The sequence below is a fragment of the Heterocephalus glaber genome, unplaced genomic scaffold, assembly GCF_053883595.1.
Source record: "Heterocephalus glaber isolate CG9 unplaced genomic scaffold, H.glaber_assembly_v1.0 deba00001547, whole genome shotgun sequence".
In the NCBI taxonomy this organism is placed as follows: Eukaryota; Metazoa; Chordata; class Mammalia; order Rodentia; family Bathyergidae; genus Heterocephalus; species Heterocephalus glaber.
In genome coordinates, this window is record NW_028258340.1 from 16878545 (window position 1) to 16895433 (window position 16889).

A 16889-nucleotide genomic window follows, 5' to 3' on the forward strand; every position below is an offset into this window, starting at 1 on the left:
AAATGGACAGATTCCTAGATACATATGAATTACCAGAGTTGAACGAAGAAGACCTAAAAATTCTGAACAACCCAATATCAACCAATGAAATTGAAAATGTAATTAAAAACTTATCAACTAAGAAAAGCCCAGGCCCTGATGGCTTCACTGCTGAATTCTACAAGACATTTAGAGAGGAACTACTGCCACTACTGTTTAAACTCTTCAATGAAATTGAAAGGGAAGCAATACTCCCAAATTCATTCCTGGAAGCAAGCATCACCTTGATCCCCAAAGCAGAGAAAGACCCAACCAAAAAGGAGGACTATAGGCCAATCTCACTAATGAACATAGATCAAAAATCCTTAATAAGATACCGGCAAATAGAATGCAGAAGATCATCAAGATCATACAACCTGATCAAGTGGGATTCATCCCAGGGATGCAGGGATGGTTCAACATACACAAATCAATCAATGTAATGCACTATGTCAATAGAGCCAAGGACAAAAAACATATGATCATCTCCATAGACACAGAAAAAGCATTTGACAAAATCCAACATGCATTTATGATAAAACCCTACAAATAAATTGTAATAGATGGTCTCTACCTCAAACTGATAGAAGCCATCTATGAAAAACCAACAGCCAATATCATACTAAATGGTCAAAAACTGAAATCCTTCACACTAAAATCAGGAACAAGACAAGGATGTCCACTATCACCACTCTTGTTCAATATAGTTTTGGAAACACTAGCCACGACAATTAGACAAGAGAAAGAAATAAAAGGAATAAAGATAGGAAATGAAGAAGTCAAATTGTCATTATTTGCAGATGACCTGATACTCTATATAGAAGACCCCAAGAACTCCACCAAAAGTCTTCTAGACTTAATAACCAAATTCAGTCAAGTAGCTGGTTACAAGGTCAACACACAAAAATCAATAGCTTTCCTCTACACAAATGACAGACTCACTGAGAGAGAAATAGGGCAAACAATTCCTTTCACAATAGCATCCAAAAAACTGAAATACCTATGAACCAACCTAATGAAAGAAATCAAAGACCACTGCTGTGAAAACTATAGCACTCTGAAAAGAGAGATTGAAGATAATATCAGAAAATGGACAGACAACCCCTGCTCCTGGGTAGGAAGGATTAATAAAGTGAAAATGGCCATACTTCCAAAACTGCTATATAGATTCAATGCAATTCCAATTGAGAACGCAGCAGGATACTTCACGGACCTTGAGAAAACAATCCAAAAATTCATTTGGAACAAGAAGAGACCCAGAATAGCAAAAGCAATTCTAGGTAACAGAGACATGGCAGGGGGTATCACAATCCCCAACCTGCAACTATACTACAAAGCTACTGTGATGAAAACAGCAGGGTATTGGCAAAGAAACAGACCTGAGGACCAGTGGAACAGATTAGAAGATGCAGATACAACGCCAGACACATTCAGGCATCTTATCTTCGATAAAGGAGCCAAACACCCTCACTGGAGGAAAGATAGCCTCTTTAATAAATGGTGCTGGAAAAATTGGCTTTCAACTTGCCAAAGATTAAAACTAGACCTATATCTCTCACCATGCACTAAACTAAAATCAAAATGGATTAAAGATCTAAATATTAAAATGGAAACACTGAACTAGTTGGAACAGAGGTTAGGTAGAACTCTTGAAGACATCGGTGTAGGAAAAGATTTTATGAACAAAATCTCAGTTGCCCATGAACTAGCACAAACAATCAACAGGTGAGATCTCTTCTTATTAAAAAGCTTCTGCACAGCAAGAGAAACCACCAGCAGTGTGAAGAGACAATGCACAATGTAGGAAAACATCTTCACCTGCTTTTCCTCAGACAAAGGTCTACTATCTCGAATCTATAAAGAACTTGAAAAGATCAGACCTCCCAAATTTAAAGACCCAATCTGAAAATGGGCATCTGAAATGAACAGACATTTGTCAGACAAGGAAGTAGAAATAGCAAATAAATTCATGAAAAAATGTTCAACATCACTGGTCATTCGAGAGATGCAAATGAAAACAATGCTGAGATTCCACCTCACTCCAGAAAGAATGGCTGCTATCATGAAATCAACCAATAACAAATGCTGGCGGGGCTGTGGGGAAAGAGGAACCCTGCTCCACTGCTGGTGGGAGTGTAGACTGGTACAACCACTGTGGAAATCAGTATGGAGATACCTCAAAGAACTAGGACTGGAAGTCCCATTTGAGCCCGCTATTCCACTGCTGGGGATCTTCCCCAAAGAATTAAAAGAATCATACCACAGTGATATATGTGCACCCATGTTCATAGCAGTACAGTTTGTGATAGCTAAAACTTGGAAACAGCCCAAATGCCCATCAACTGGAGACTGGATAAAGAAAATGTAGTTTTTTAATAAAATGGAGTACTACTCAGCCATAAAAATGAGAAATTGGAGACATTTATAGCTAAATGGATGCACATTGAGGCGATACTCTTAAGTGAAATAAATAGGACACACATGTGTAAATACCGAATAGTTTCTCAGGGGCAAAGGGGAAGGAGGTGCGAGGGTTAGGGCAAAGGAAAGAAAGGAATGGAATTAATATGAGAAAATGGAAAAATAGGAACAAAATCTTTGTAAATAGGGAGGACTGGAGGGGTTGAAGGGAGGGCTGGGCAAGGGTGAAAGATGGGAACCAAGAGAGACTATGTAAAGGTGCAAATTTCCAATGATGAATGTCATTATATTGTATACCTAAAATGTACCAGTTATTAGAATGAATAATCGATAATGCAAAATAGGAAGAAAAGGTCCAAAGGGGTAGGGGTAGTGGGAGGGGCAGGGGAAAGGAAAGAAGGAAAAGGAAAAATGATGCGAAATGGAAAAAATGGATATAAAGTCTTTGTAAATAGGTAAGGGTGCAGGGGATGAAGGGACGGCTAGGAATGGGGCAAAAATAAGAACCAAGATACATCATGTAAAGGTACAAGTTCCCAATGAGAAATGTGTTTGTGTCATTTACCTAAAATGTACCAATAAGAGAATTTAAAAAATAGTAATTTTAGTAAAGTTAAATCAACTTCGTCGTTTTCAAAGTTTTAACAGTTGCTTGCTATATTCAATTCTTTATATGTTTATCAAGTGACAATCTAAGTTACTTTTATGAAGAATTTAAGGTCAGAAAAGTGTTGCACTGCTGGAGATGTGGAGAAGACAGCAAATGGGAACGAGGACACTTCAGGAATATGTGACACATGTGCAAATTCCCAAGTCCTGGGGCAGCAGTAGGGGCTTGGGAAACTGTACACAGTCTTGTCATCTTCATCTCACTTTTGGGGGCCTGGAACAAGGGTTTCAGTGGAACGCACAAGCCCTAAGCCTGTTCCCTTCATATTCTTCTAGCTCTGTCTTGCAGAGCTAAGGGCACCATTGGCAAGTGTACAGATTCTACTTGTTTTCTTCTCTTGGGAGAAAATAGAAGAATATAGAAGAAAGATATAGAAGAAAGATAACCTGTACAGAGGATTCTGGGTCAGAGTGGGAGGAGGGTTTGTAGAATTTGATCGAGGGTAGTAAGTGCCATTGTGGATAAATGGCGGAGGGAAAGTCTGATATTGTGAACTATGGGGGTTGTCAGCACCCTGAAATAGAGGGTAGGTATAGCGTATATTGGAGAAGCATTCAAGTCCTAGTAGCTGAAAGTGTTGGCAAATAGATAATTCAAGTGATGGGGGGATGGATAAAAGCAAACCAAGGAGATGGAGAACTAGATGTATGCAGAATGGCATACACCTGTAATCCCAGATACTCAGGAGGCTGAGGAAGGAAAAGATCAGTTCAAGGCTGGCCTGGGCAGAAAAGCAAGAACCTGTCTACAAATGAATGAACGAATGAAGATGTAGCTGAGTAGTAGAGCACTTTGCCTAGCTTGTGTGAACCCCTGATCCAATACTTAGTACAAAGAAAAGGGAAGAGAAGAGAGGAGACATGGCGGGGGCGGGGAGGGAATTGACAGCTGCTACAAATGTGACCAATGAATTGTGATAAGGTGGGAATTTCTCTGTCTTCTGAATATTGTACCTGCCTCCTGTTTCTCGTGCTAAGGTAGCGGGAGTGTTAGAAGTTGCAGTGAGACTGCACTTAATATGTGAGACTGGCACTTAAAATTATTTTTGAAATATTTTATTTCTCTGAGACTTGAAATATAAAAACACACTGTATGAAAACTAGATAGCATATATATATATATATATGAAATCAACTCGTCTCACCAAGATGGAGCAATGCTAACTATGCTTCATAACTTTTTAGACTCTTATTCAATAACAAGTGTTGACTTAAATGATAAAAGTACCTTTCAATGTGCAGTTATTTTAAAAGAAAATAACTTCTTGTGATGCATTTTAGATAATTTATTGTCTGAAACACTACTGAAAGAAAATATATGAATGCTGAATTATTTGTAAACGAAACATTTTCAACATCATTTTGTTGCTGAAGGATATCCCTCATTTGATTAACTCTAGAATATCATTAATTATCAAAGGCAGGTTTGTATCTTTATTTTCTTTTTTTCTTTTTTTTTTTTTTTGGTACTGAGGATCAAACTCAGGACCTTGCACTTGAGAGGCAGGTGGCCACGGAGCTAAATCCCAGCCCCCAGGTTCTTATCTTTAAAGCAGCTATAGTTAGAGACTACCTCTTTAGACCATCTTTGGCTGCCTTTTTCATGCGACCAAAATACAGTGGACTCTCAAGTTACAATTGGCCCGACAGTTGAAAAACTTGGGTTAATTAGGTTAATGGAAGATTCATCTGCCTCTAGTTATCTATAGCATGCACCCAGGTAAACATCCAGATCTCAAGTGTTTTGACTTACAACCAACTCAAGTTATAATACCCCTCGGAAACCGATAGAGTTCATAAGTCCAGGGTCCACTGTACTTTGGTTTAAAGTTAGGCATAGTGGTGCACATCTGTAATCCCAGAACTTGGGAGACTAAGGCAGAAGGATCACCATGAGTTTGGGGCACTCTGGAATACATAGGGCAACCCAGTCTCAAAAACTAAAAAAAACAAAAAACAAAAAACTTTGTTTTAGAAAATGTTTAAGGCTATAAAAATAGTGACTTATTAAATGCAATGTTGAACAAGATGTAGTGTACCTGCAGATATATAATTGAATCTTAGGTAGTTAATAAAGAAAAGGGAAAATCTACATATATAATTAACCAGTAACTGTCTTTATTCTGGCAAAAGTTAATCACTGCTGGATAGCATGTAAGGAGATGAAAAGGTGTCACTGAAACCAGAGATACTTGCCTTAGAATCTCCCCTGTACTATTTAATACCTTTTAAATATCTTTGGCCAAGTTACTCAGGCTCTTAGTTTTCTTCAATGGAATACGAGAATAATACAGTGGACCCTTGACTTAAGAACTCAATTTGTTCCCTAGTGGTGGTTATAACTCAAGTTGGTTGTAAGTCAATACACCTGAGATCTGGATGTTTCCCTGGGTACACGCTATAGATAACAAGAGGCAGGTGAATCTTCCATTAACCTAATTAACCCAATTTGTTCAGATGTAAGGCTGGTTGTAACTTGAAGGTCCAATGTAATTTTTATGCTGCAAGGGCATTGTAAGTGTGATGAAATGGTCTACGCATAATACAATGAAAACAGAGTCCAGTGCCTTGTTCATAGTAACTGTTCAGGAAATGTGAACTGCCTTTCCTTCCTAGTAAACCAATAGGTTAATGTGCTTGTATTTAAGTTTTAAAGTTATATGGAATTTCTAAATAAAGGCAAAGTTTTGAGAGGATGCCTTGGGACTCAAAAGTATAATCCAGTGTATTTTGAGATTGGAACTCAAACTTGACATACTCCTGTACTCTGTGATAAGTCCACAGCCAGGAACTTTTTATTTATTTACTTATTTATTTAGGCTTTTTGAGACAGGATCTCACTATGTAGTTCAGGCTGGCTTTGAACTCACTATGTAGTGTAGCCCAGGCTGCCTTCAAACTTGTGGTCCTCTTGCCTGAGCCTCCCAAGTGCTGGGATTATAGGCGTGAGCCACCATGCCTGGCATCCACAGCAAGGAATTTTAAGGATGTGTTTTGGTTTAGTTTTGGGACATTCTTTTTAGGAAAGGGCCCAGGAAACTAGGTAGATCATATGTCCCATGAGACTTCAAATCTTACTTTATTTTTATAATTTATTAGTTCATGTGTATAGAGCCTAATATTTACATTTATTTGTGGGAAGCTGATACTTAACACCTCTTAATTTCTTTTTACATCTTTTTTTCCTCCCTCACTTTCCCTCATCTCTTGATCCCCTTACTTTAGTTTTGCACGTTTGCAGTACATAATGTTTACATTCCTTATGTAGTTTGTACACATGTACATAACACATCCAAATTCCTCTTTTCCATCCCCTATTCCTCCCCTCCCTCCCCCTCCCTCCATCTCTGGATTCCCTTCCCCTTTGAGAAAAATCTATCTCCTTACTTACTGTAAGCTATCTTTTATTTTGCTCTTTATTTTTACTCTGGGTTTCTCATAAAAAAAGACCATGTGTGATATTTAAGCTTGTGTGTCTGCCTTACTTCATTTAACATTATGATCTCTTGGTGCATCCATTTTCCTACAAATAACTCGTTTATCTTTCTTTATGGCAGAGTAGTACTCCATTATGTGTAAATACCACAATTTTTATCCATTCAGGTATTCATATTCTAGGTATCTTCCCCAAAGAGTTAAAGACATCACATTACGTGCATACCTATGTTCACAGCTCCACAATTTATAATAGCAAGTCTAACTCGGAGCTTTTAATGTAAGCAACATCAGAGTCTCACCTCCAAAGATTCTTAATTGATCTGGAGTGAAGTCCAAACATCAATGTTTTAATATTGTTGCTTCTGTTTTTTAATGCCCTGGATTATTCTTATGAACAATTATCTTACTGTAAACACAAAGCCCTGGTTTATGTAATTTCTGCCTCCATCTCTTCTATGACAGAAAATGACTAAATGCCTGCTTTTAAATATTCTGTTCATATGAGATATTAATGTATTGTCTTGTACTAAGCTTAATCATTCCAATTCAACAGATTTGTGGATATGATGAAACAAGAAGGATATAGGGAGATAACACTCATCATCTGATGTAGACAAGTATATCTGTTAGTTGGTCAACTGTTAACATCTGAGGGCACAATACAAAGTACAGGTGTCATTCTGGATGCTTAATTACCTTAATAGAAAATTTTGGATCAGAAGTAGTATTAAAACTGATAAATGGAATGAGATATATTTTTAATGTTTCAATTTTAATATAACACAAACGGATATTAATAAAGAAAATATAAAAGCCATTTTATGCAAGAATAATTTTTCATAACAAAAAGTATTCGAGAATAACAATGGTAAATACACTGTGCATCATGATCTAAAAAGAATATATTTTCATTTGCTAATCTCTCAGCTCATTTCCTAATAATATTATAGCTTTTTTTTGCTTAGGAAATTTTAAGTAATCACAAAAACAATTTTGAAATTGAACATATGCTTTCCAAATAATTTATTGCAATGATGATATATTTTTAAATTCCTGGAATTTAAAAAAATTAAATATGACCATAGGGAAGAAAATTTGACTAATCCAAAATAGTGGTTTTTATTTTTGTTTCAATCAAGAAATACATTCAACTTGAAAGGGAAAAATGATAGCCATAAAATTTAAGTCATCATTCCTATTCAATGTTATTTTTTTGGTAATTGAAACTGAAATCTATAAATGCAAGAAACTATCAAAATAATATCAATGTCAATATAAAAATTTATATAATGTGTTGATATAATTTGTTTTATGCAATTCACTTAGTTTTCTTGATTCATATTTTTCACCTCTAGGCGATTTGACAGATCTGTTGAGAAATGGCGGCGTTTTCATTATGACATGAAGATATTTAATCAGTGGCTAACAGAAGCTGAACAATTTTTCAAAAAGACACAAATTCCTGAAAATTGGGAACATGCTAAATACAAATGGTACCTTAAGGTAAGGTTTTGAGATTTATTTTTCCAAATCATCTTTACCTTCACAGGAATTTCATAATTGTTTAGTTTTTTGAAGCTCAGATTTTCAAGAATGACTGAAATTTGTAATTCCTGACTTTTGTTTCCATCACTATACATACTATAAACTCACCACAATCATTATGTTGGGAGACTTGATATGAAATTTTGGTGAACTGCGGAGAGAGTAAGCCTAGACAAAACTGGTTTAGCCAATGAACTGCAATGTGTATTTGCATCTGTGACACAAGGAATCTTTTTACAGTAGGATTTTCTTGGTATTGGGGAAATGTGTATTTTTGCCTTATGTTGGAACCTGTCCAAAATGGAAAATTAACGTATACTTAACAATAATGTAGTTGTTAGAATATCCATCATACTGGAATTACAGTTCTGTTTCTCTCAAAACAATTTGTGGTGATGCAGCAGTATTTCTATATATTGTATTGACAAAATGCCTTCTGAGATAGTCCCGAGGCCAAAACAATACAGAGTTAATTGGTTGTACTTATTGACTTTTTTATGGTTTATGTTAATGGAGATGCAACATATGGATTATAACCAGTGTGTAGTTTAATTTCAACTTGTTGTGTATATTGAATGTGCAGATAAAAACAAATTACATTATGGAGGATAAAATTTAGTGGATAGAGTATATAGTTTAGACAGAAGAAATATTATGTTTAGTGTACCAATGCTGAAGTATTTTTGTAGCTTCGTTAGCTCAAGTGGTTCATGTTGTAGTTTTCAATGATGTGGATTTGACTTATGGCCAATTTTAATGTTAGAAAATACTGATTAAGAAAGTGTTAATTTATTAGTTTAGACATTTAAAATTCTAGATCCATAAAAACAATATAATATTAGATGTTATAATTCTCCATTATCAAATATTTCACCATAGCAAATATGCCTTCTGATATTAAGAATTGAAGAATTCAAGCATATATATATATATATATATATATATATATATTTTTTTTTTTTTTTTTTTAATTCTTTTTCTTTTGGTACTGGGGATTGAACTCGGGACCTTGCATTTGCAAGCCAGGAGGCAGAACCACTGAGCTAAATCTCTGGCCCTATATAAGTTCTATAAACACGGGAAATGAACACTTTTTAAATCGTGCGTAATTATATGTATATCAATCAAATGTATATACACATCAATGTTACCATTTAGTGAAAGAGGAAATTCATGGATTTCTAATTTGTTATCATACAGAATATACCTTTTCAATAACACCGAAGTGAATTTTGAGCTAATACAGCATAACAAAATCTCTATCTGAAAAGCATAAATATGCATATTTGTCATAGAAGATGTTCTTGGAGAGACATAAACCTCTTACACTCTTACATGACCAAATGTGTCTGACACAATACAGACATTGTGTATTTTCATGATAAAATTAATATATAGTGAAGATATATATATATATACACACATATATATATATCCATTATACTTTTTAGATGGTAGTGCTTTTTATTTTCATCTTTGTGGTACTGAGGATCAGCCCTAGGTCCTTGTACATGATGAGTATGCACTTTGCCCCTGAACTATACTGCTAGCCCTTGGTGTGGATTTTGAAACCTGAAACATATTTCTGATTTGGTACATATTTCAGGTTTTTTGCACTCCCACCCTGAGATTGAGATTAGTCTGCAAAGTGTTTATCAGGAAGCACTTTTGAGGCCAAGCAATTTATATATGATGTACCTTGGTGTCGTTTTATGTATTTTTTCTTGAGTTCTGTTATTCATTTTCAATTGAGCGACTTATCATTTTCATCAAGTATTGAAATCTTTCTGCCATTAATTTTAAAAGAAAGAGAACTCCAAATGCACATATAGAAGACTGTGTGAAGCTACCACAGTTCATTTTCTTTTCAGTTTTTTCCCCTACAATTTATTCTATATGATTTCTATAATTGAATTGAATAACCTAATATTATATAATATCTAATTTGAGACATCCCATTTGGGGTGTATTTTTATCATCAGTTGTTGTTGTTTTCATCTCTTACAAGAGTAATTTGTTTATTCATACATCTTCTATGTCTCTGTTTGAAGTGCTCAGTCTTTCCTCTACCTTCTTGAAGATATGGAATATAGATAAAATAATTGTTATGGAATATAGATATAATAACTGTTTACTATCCTTGCCCAGTCAATGTATCATCTGTGTCTATTTTAAGTCAATTTTAGTATATTTTTCTCTTCATTATGAGTTTTATTTTAGTGCTCTGTTGGCTTATTGATAATTTTTGAATTGTTTTGTTTTTATTTTGCTTGGAATTGAATTCAGGGCCTTTTGCACGTGAGGCAAGTGTTGTAACCATTGAACTATATGCCCCAGACTTGTAAGTTTTGATTATATGCCAGACTTTGAGAATTTTAATTTGATGAGTGCTTGATATTTTGGCATGCAGATCAATTATCTTAACCTTTGTTCTAGAACACAGCTTATTTGGAAACAACTTGATATTTTGCAAGTCTTTTATACTGTGTTAGTTGTATCTAACTAGGGCTACTTTTGTTCTATTGCTGAAGTGAAGCCCTTCTGAATAACTGGATACCTCATGAAGAGTGAGGTTTTCTAGTATGGATGATAGCAGCAGGCACTATGTCCAATGAACTGTGACCCCTAGTGATGATGCCCTTTAGTCCTTTTACACATTTCTTTGCCTAGCCTTGCATTATTTTTGGTATGTACCAGCTGATTAGGACTCAACTGGAGACAGAAGGGAGCCCTTTACAGATCTGTAAAGGTTTCTCTTTGTGTAGCTATATTTTTTGCAGTATCTTTCTCTGCTACCTTTAGCCATCTTTGGACTCACTTCTTTGACAACTTTGACATTTTTGAACTCACTTCTACCTCAACACAAGGAGGCCACCTGGCTTTCTGAACATTCTATCTCCTTCAGTCTTAGTCTGGACATCTCTCTAGACAAAAACCTGAAACAGTTGTAGGGCTAACCTCATTTGTTTCTGATCCGTCAGATCATCTTTCTTCAAAGTCTGATGCTCAATATCTAGAAAATCATTATTTCATATATTTTATCTGCTTCTTTAAGGTTTTCAAGCAAAAAGTTAAACTCAATCCCTTTTACTCCAAAGTAGCAAGAAGCAGAAGTCCAAAACAAAGGATTTTGATATCTTTTGATCTTTTAATGGATTGCCACTATACAATCTTGCAGGTTTATAACAATTTTATATATCTAAATAATAAGGGAAAGTCCTCACTTCTTAACAATGTAGTTTAATTGAAATTCATGAGCATTTATCAACAATTTCCCCTTAATTAAAGAATCACTATATATTCTGTTTTATTTAGTGTGTTTCTTTCTCAAACTTAGAAGAAATAAGAAATGAAATTCTAGATGAGTAGGAAAATGTCTCCTAATTAATGACCTATGAATGATATCACAAATCCTCTAAAGAAAGTGTTTCTCTTGGTGACTGTAAATCTAAAATCATGCACATACACATACGTGTACACACATACAGTAATATGCCTGCAGTTGCATTCCTATTCTAGGTAAGCTTTTGAAAAAGGGTCCAGTAAGACACTGTGAGACACCCCCGCTGATAAGGTAAATGGGAAATTTGAACATTTCAGCTTTCTTGGCTATCACCAGTATTGATTAACCAATAATGAATAAGAGAGAAAATTTGAATATCTGCTATGAAATTATTTTAGCAAACAGATATAGATGGTACCTGTTACCAATGGACAGATGTTGGCCTGTACAATCAGTGGTTATTTGTGGAAAATCAACCAACTAGCAAATATACAAATAAATATATGCAGAAGTATATTGGAATTTGAAGACTCATATGTATAGTTTTCAATAAAGAAATAATTTCTAACTATGAAATGAAACAAAATTCCCTATATGTTGTAAACTTATGCTGTCCATTAAACTGTACTCTACTTATATTTTCACCCTAAAAAATAAATCATACCTAACTTGTGCTTGTAATTATTGTTCAAAATAAAGTGACTGCCAATACCAGAAAGTTAGCCTGGTTTTATCCAAATTAATTACATTGTCTTAGTCACAAGTGAATGATAAAATTAAATATATGAATTAATATTTTTTCAAGATAGTCCAAAGCATTATGCTATATTACCATGGATAGCATCTTTAAAAATATCACATTTTTGCCTGAGAAAATATTATTCATGTGATATGCTACTAAGAATTGGTCAATAAATTCATTCAGTTGTATCTTTATCTCTATATATTCAATCAACAAGCAATAGTGAAATGATTATTCAAAGTTTTTATCATGAACCAAAATATTCATGTCCTACATTAAGCTCTATTAGAAGTTTTAAAAGCGTGGTTAAGAGATTCACAAAGCTTGGGTTCAAATCTTAACTCCTGTAGCTTAATATCTGCAGAATCTTGTGAAAGTTCCCTAGTTTTCTCCATGTCTCTGCTTTTCCTTCTCTAAAATGGAAATTATAAGGAAATATGTATAAATCACTTAGAATAGTATTTTTCCTCATTTTAATGGGTCACTCTTCATAAATTATAAGCCTGTATTTATACAAACTAAGTTTAATTTTTACTAAATTATTAGCTTTAAGAATCTGAAATGTAAAATTATCTACATCGAGATTTCATTAAACATTATTTTTATGTACTATGATATATTATCAAACTGTAGCTCTTGGATTAAGAATTGAGGAACAAAATTCTGATGCAGCCAAACCCATCCACCTCAAAAGCTGACACTTCTTCTGTCTACTTATTTTCTAGCAAGAAAAAATGTTAATGGAAGTTTTTATAGAGAAAGCTGAATGCCACAAAAGAAAGCTATGAAAATAATATTAACTCATGTAGTTATAAAAGTGAATTCATATGCAATCAATTACCTTGAGTGAAAGCAAGAGAGTACAAATTATAAGATACGCTAACATTGCCCTGACATTATGGTCATGTATTCTTTTCCAGACCAAAAGAAAGTTAAGTTTTAAAACATGAGTTGATAATGCTGGGATTAAAAAATTTTACAATTGCCACTGGAAACAATAAAATCACCATTGAATTAAGTATTTTAAAGAACTAAATATTCTTCCTAATAATGGAAATGTAGAATGTTTGTTTTATGGGATAATGCTACTTCATGAACCATATTAAAAGTTAACAGCACTTTCTGAAAAGCGTTACCACAAACAACTATTAGGCCTGAAATCTTAAGAAATTCCACTTGAAATCAACCTTAACAAGTAAAGAATAATGAGGTTGTTTAGATGAAACATGTTAGGTTTTAAGTAAACAAATTTTAAGCAAACATAGGGAGTGAAGCAGCAGTGTGCCATTTTGATGTGAATTAACTAGTCTTTTTAGGCAAAATATAGTCTTGTTAATGTTACATTAATTAGTTTTCTAGTTTATATTGCAATGTTACTGTGCTTTATTGCTCTGTAATTTCTATTATACAGTAGATGTGCAATATATATATATATATATATATATGCTGCTCTAAATAAATTCAATCAAAACTGTTTACTTTGTGACATAGTAATAAATCTGAACTTATTGTGCTGATAATATGCTTACATCAGCATGGATTTCATGTGATGTATTTTCATGTTTATAGTGCCCTAATATTAAATATTAAATTTAGAAAGTAATGTTCTAGTAAAGCAAAATACATTCCTTCTTTTCTCAAAATGTAAATGGGCATGGAGAATGGAAAAGTACTTGCAAATTTGTTTAGTTATAGAATGAGGGTCTTCCCGTGATTTCTCAGATGAAGAGCAACAAACAGGAGATAAAGGAGGGGGCAGTGGCACCTTGGTGTTGGGGACAAAAGGCAAAGAATGACTGCAAAAGTGTCAGAGAAGTTCAGCCACTCTTCAGTTCTGCTTTACCTTGGCTATTAGTGATTGAAGCAAGTACTTTGTAAAGGACCCAGTTCTGGATGAGTTTATATTCACAGAGCAGAAAGGCATTGAGATGATTCCTATCCAAAAGTCTGAGACAAGTGGGTCCATAGAAAGGCTCTCTTCCTCTTAATAAAAACAAGGGTTTTTTTTAAATTTTTATTCTACTCTATGCACTTGCAGCAAAGAAATCTTCCTATAGTAGGTACTACTATTGAAAATCCATTGGCCTGTCCAGAAATAATGATGGCTGAATGGATGTCTATACATCACTGACTATTACAGACCGAGTTTTTGCTCTTTTATTAGGATACACCTTAATACTTAATTGGTGATATTCCCTCAAAGGATATTCTAGCAGTTAATTGATATTATATTAATACAGATTGAATCAAATACTGTGTAAACTGTCTCAAAAAGGCATATGGTACAAAAGACTAAATTGGATATAAGTATGTTTTCTATATAGTCAGTTTTTGCAGTGCTGATTTCGCCAGCTGGTTGGTGAGTTTGACGGCTTCTTAACAGGCGCACTGCTGAGACTCAAATGCTGATAGAAACTTTGATGAAAAAAATCACTTGAGTAAATATTTCTGCCATCTGTTGCCCTTCACTGCGGCCACAATGTTAAGAATAATTCATACCATTGCTTGCCCTTTATATTTCCCCAGCAGTAATAAAATTTCATGAGATTTTGTTTTGTGGCCACGAAGCTATCCTGGTTTCTGTAACTAGAGGACGTACACTAACCTAAGGGAATCAGCAAGAAAATTTACTGTTAAGAGAATTTTTCTCCAGTCACTTGCTTTAGGGTCACAGCAATGTGTAAGGATGGTAATACATTAAAAATGAGCTTTTCAATGTTATTAGCTGGTAGGGGCATGATAATTCAGTCTCTGAATGCAGTTAAACAGTTGGGCACTTTGTTCTTACGTAAATATTGTTAGCCTTTTATTGCTGCTTAGAAACTAACTCTTCTACAACTTCTTGGCTCCTGTGCATATTTTCAGAAGTAGTAAATAACAGATTTATTAAGAATTTGGCATGGTACAGAAATTCAGAGAGGGGCTCTAAATCATTGCCATCGAATGTATTTTTCATAAGTAAGTATATTAAAATAATTGGATAATTTCAGTGGCTTGTTCTTGCAGTTCTGTTTTCCAAAATGACATGTTTAAGAACATGACAGATTGTTATACATTATTGTAAAGTAGCAAGAACCAAACTATAACTTACTGCAACAACCATAGCAGTAAAGAACTGCTTAAAATGCATAAAAACCAAGTCATCCCTAAGGAATCCTCATTCTTAGAATAGAAAATTATCAAGACAGTAAGAGGGAGAAAAGTAGAGCATGCTAATTACACAACTTAAATTGAACAAAAAATAAACTGTTCACATCAGTATAAAAGCAATGAGAAGATGAAATAGAAATTTAATAAAATGAAAAATTAATGTTGCTATAAGTAATTTTCACAAGATAACAAATCATTGCAAGGAAATATTCTAGCCACGTGGAGCTTCTTTGTGTTTCTTCTCACATATCATTTTTCTATTTCTTCTAAGGATCATTAATACTTTTTTAAAAACTTGATTTTTCCTGAGTTTCCTACCCTACCACAGTCCCCATCACTCACATACAAGCGCCCCTTTTATTTTTCTATATTTTACTTTTTATATATGTCCATATTCTAATGGCATATTCCCAGACATGTGTTTTGTAACTCCCTCTGTTATGAAGAGAACACACATGCATTCCTCCATAGATACACATGAACACACATAAACGCAGGATTTCCTTAATTGTAAATCCGCTTACATTCTTTATAACACTGTCATTTGCTGAAATTGTGATATATGCTTCATGTTTATTTTACATATTTTCCAAAAGAATGGAAACCTGTCTTCTTGCTTACTAATATGCCTTAGTGCATAGAACTATTTCTTCACATATTGAATATACAATATTCATTAGAATGAACAAATAAATGAATCTTACTTTTCTTATCCCTTAGACAACTTATCCCAAAGCTTTTCTTTCCTGCCATTCATAACCCATTTGATGAAAAAAGGCCTTACTTTGAACTTCTCTTACCTCTTCCATGCACAGAGTACATGAACTTCTCACATTTTATGACAGTTTAAAAACACCATGACTCCTTTTTCTTATCAACTCAAGAATATCAACTAAAACTGATGTGAAGATACTGCAGATATGAATTGGTGCTAGGGATAGAGAAATGACTAAGAGCCTGCTTTCCCTTAATGAACTCACACCCTCATGAGTTCAACATATTAAGACTAAGATGGAAGTACAGTGTAATGTGTCAACACACCAAAGAGTACTGAATCAACCTAGAGAAATGATGTTTTATTTTTTAAAACAGCTATTGTTTGTGGCCCCCAGTCCTTCTTGTTATACTTCTATTATACCTCTGGGATTACGCAGTCACACTCGGGAAAGCATGACTTTGGAAACAAGGGAAGAATAATGTGGAAATCAGTATAAGGAAAGAGCTAGCTGTGAACAAGTCATACAGAGAGAGGGAGAAAATATTCTAATATAAATTGTAAAATTTGAATGATTAAAACATTGACAAATTATAGTACAAGAGGTCTATTCATAGTTGAGCGTATTCAGGAAGAAGTATTCATCAAGTTGAATAGCAAGAATCTACAAATGACAATAGTAAATCTTCTTACTATATAACCAAATCATTGGTATAAGCCAGAAACTGGGATTAGTTTGCAAACATCATAGTAAACAAACTTTAAGATACTTGTTCTTTCATAAGGCTACAATTGACAGAATTTTATTGGAAATGAATTTATATTAAGACCTTCTGATCAAAATTAATAAAGAGGAAGGACTCAGAGACATGGTTAACTGAAAATTAGTAGATAATCTAATATGGATG

The 16889-nt window shown here is 34.1% G+C and overlaps 1 protein-coding gene across 10 annotated transcripts in view; it reads left to right on the forward strand.

Moving 5' to 3' along the window:
* Positions 1–16889, forward strand: part of Dmd (dystrophin) — a 2486572-nt gene that overhangs the window by 1400069 nt on the left and 1069614 nt on the right. For all 10 annotated transcript variants that reach the window (XM_004850043.4, XM_087189971.1, XM_087189973.1 and 7 more), the window contains one exon: positions 7902–8049. In XM_004850043.4, coding sequence (XP_004850100.2) covers positions 7902–8049 — 148 coding nt within the window. The remainder of the gene's footprint in view (positions 1–7901; positions 8050–16889) is intronic.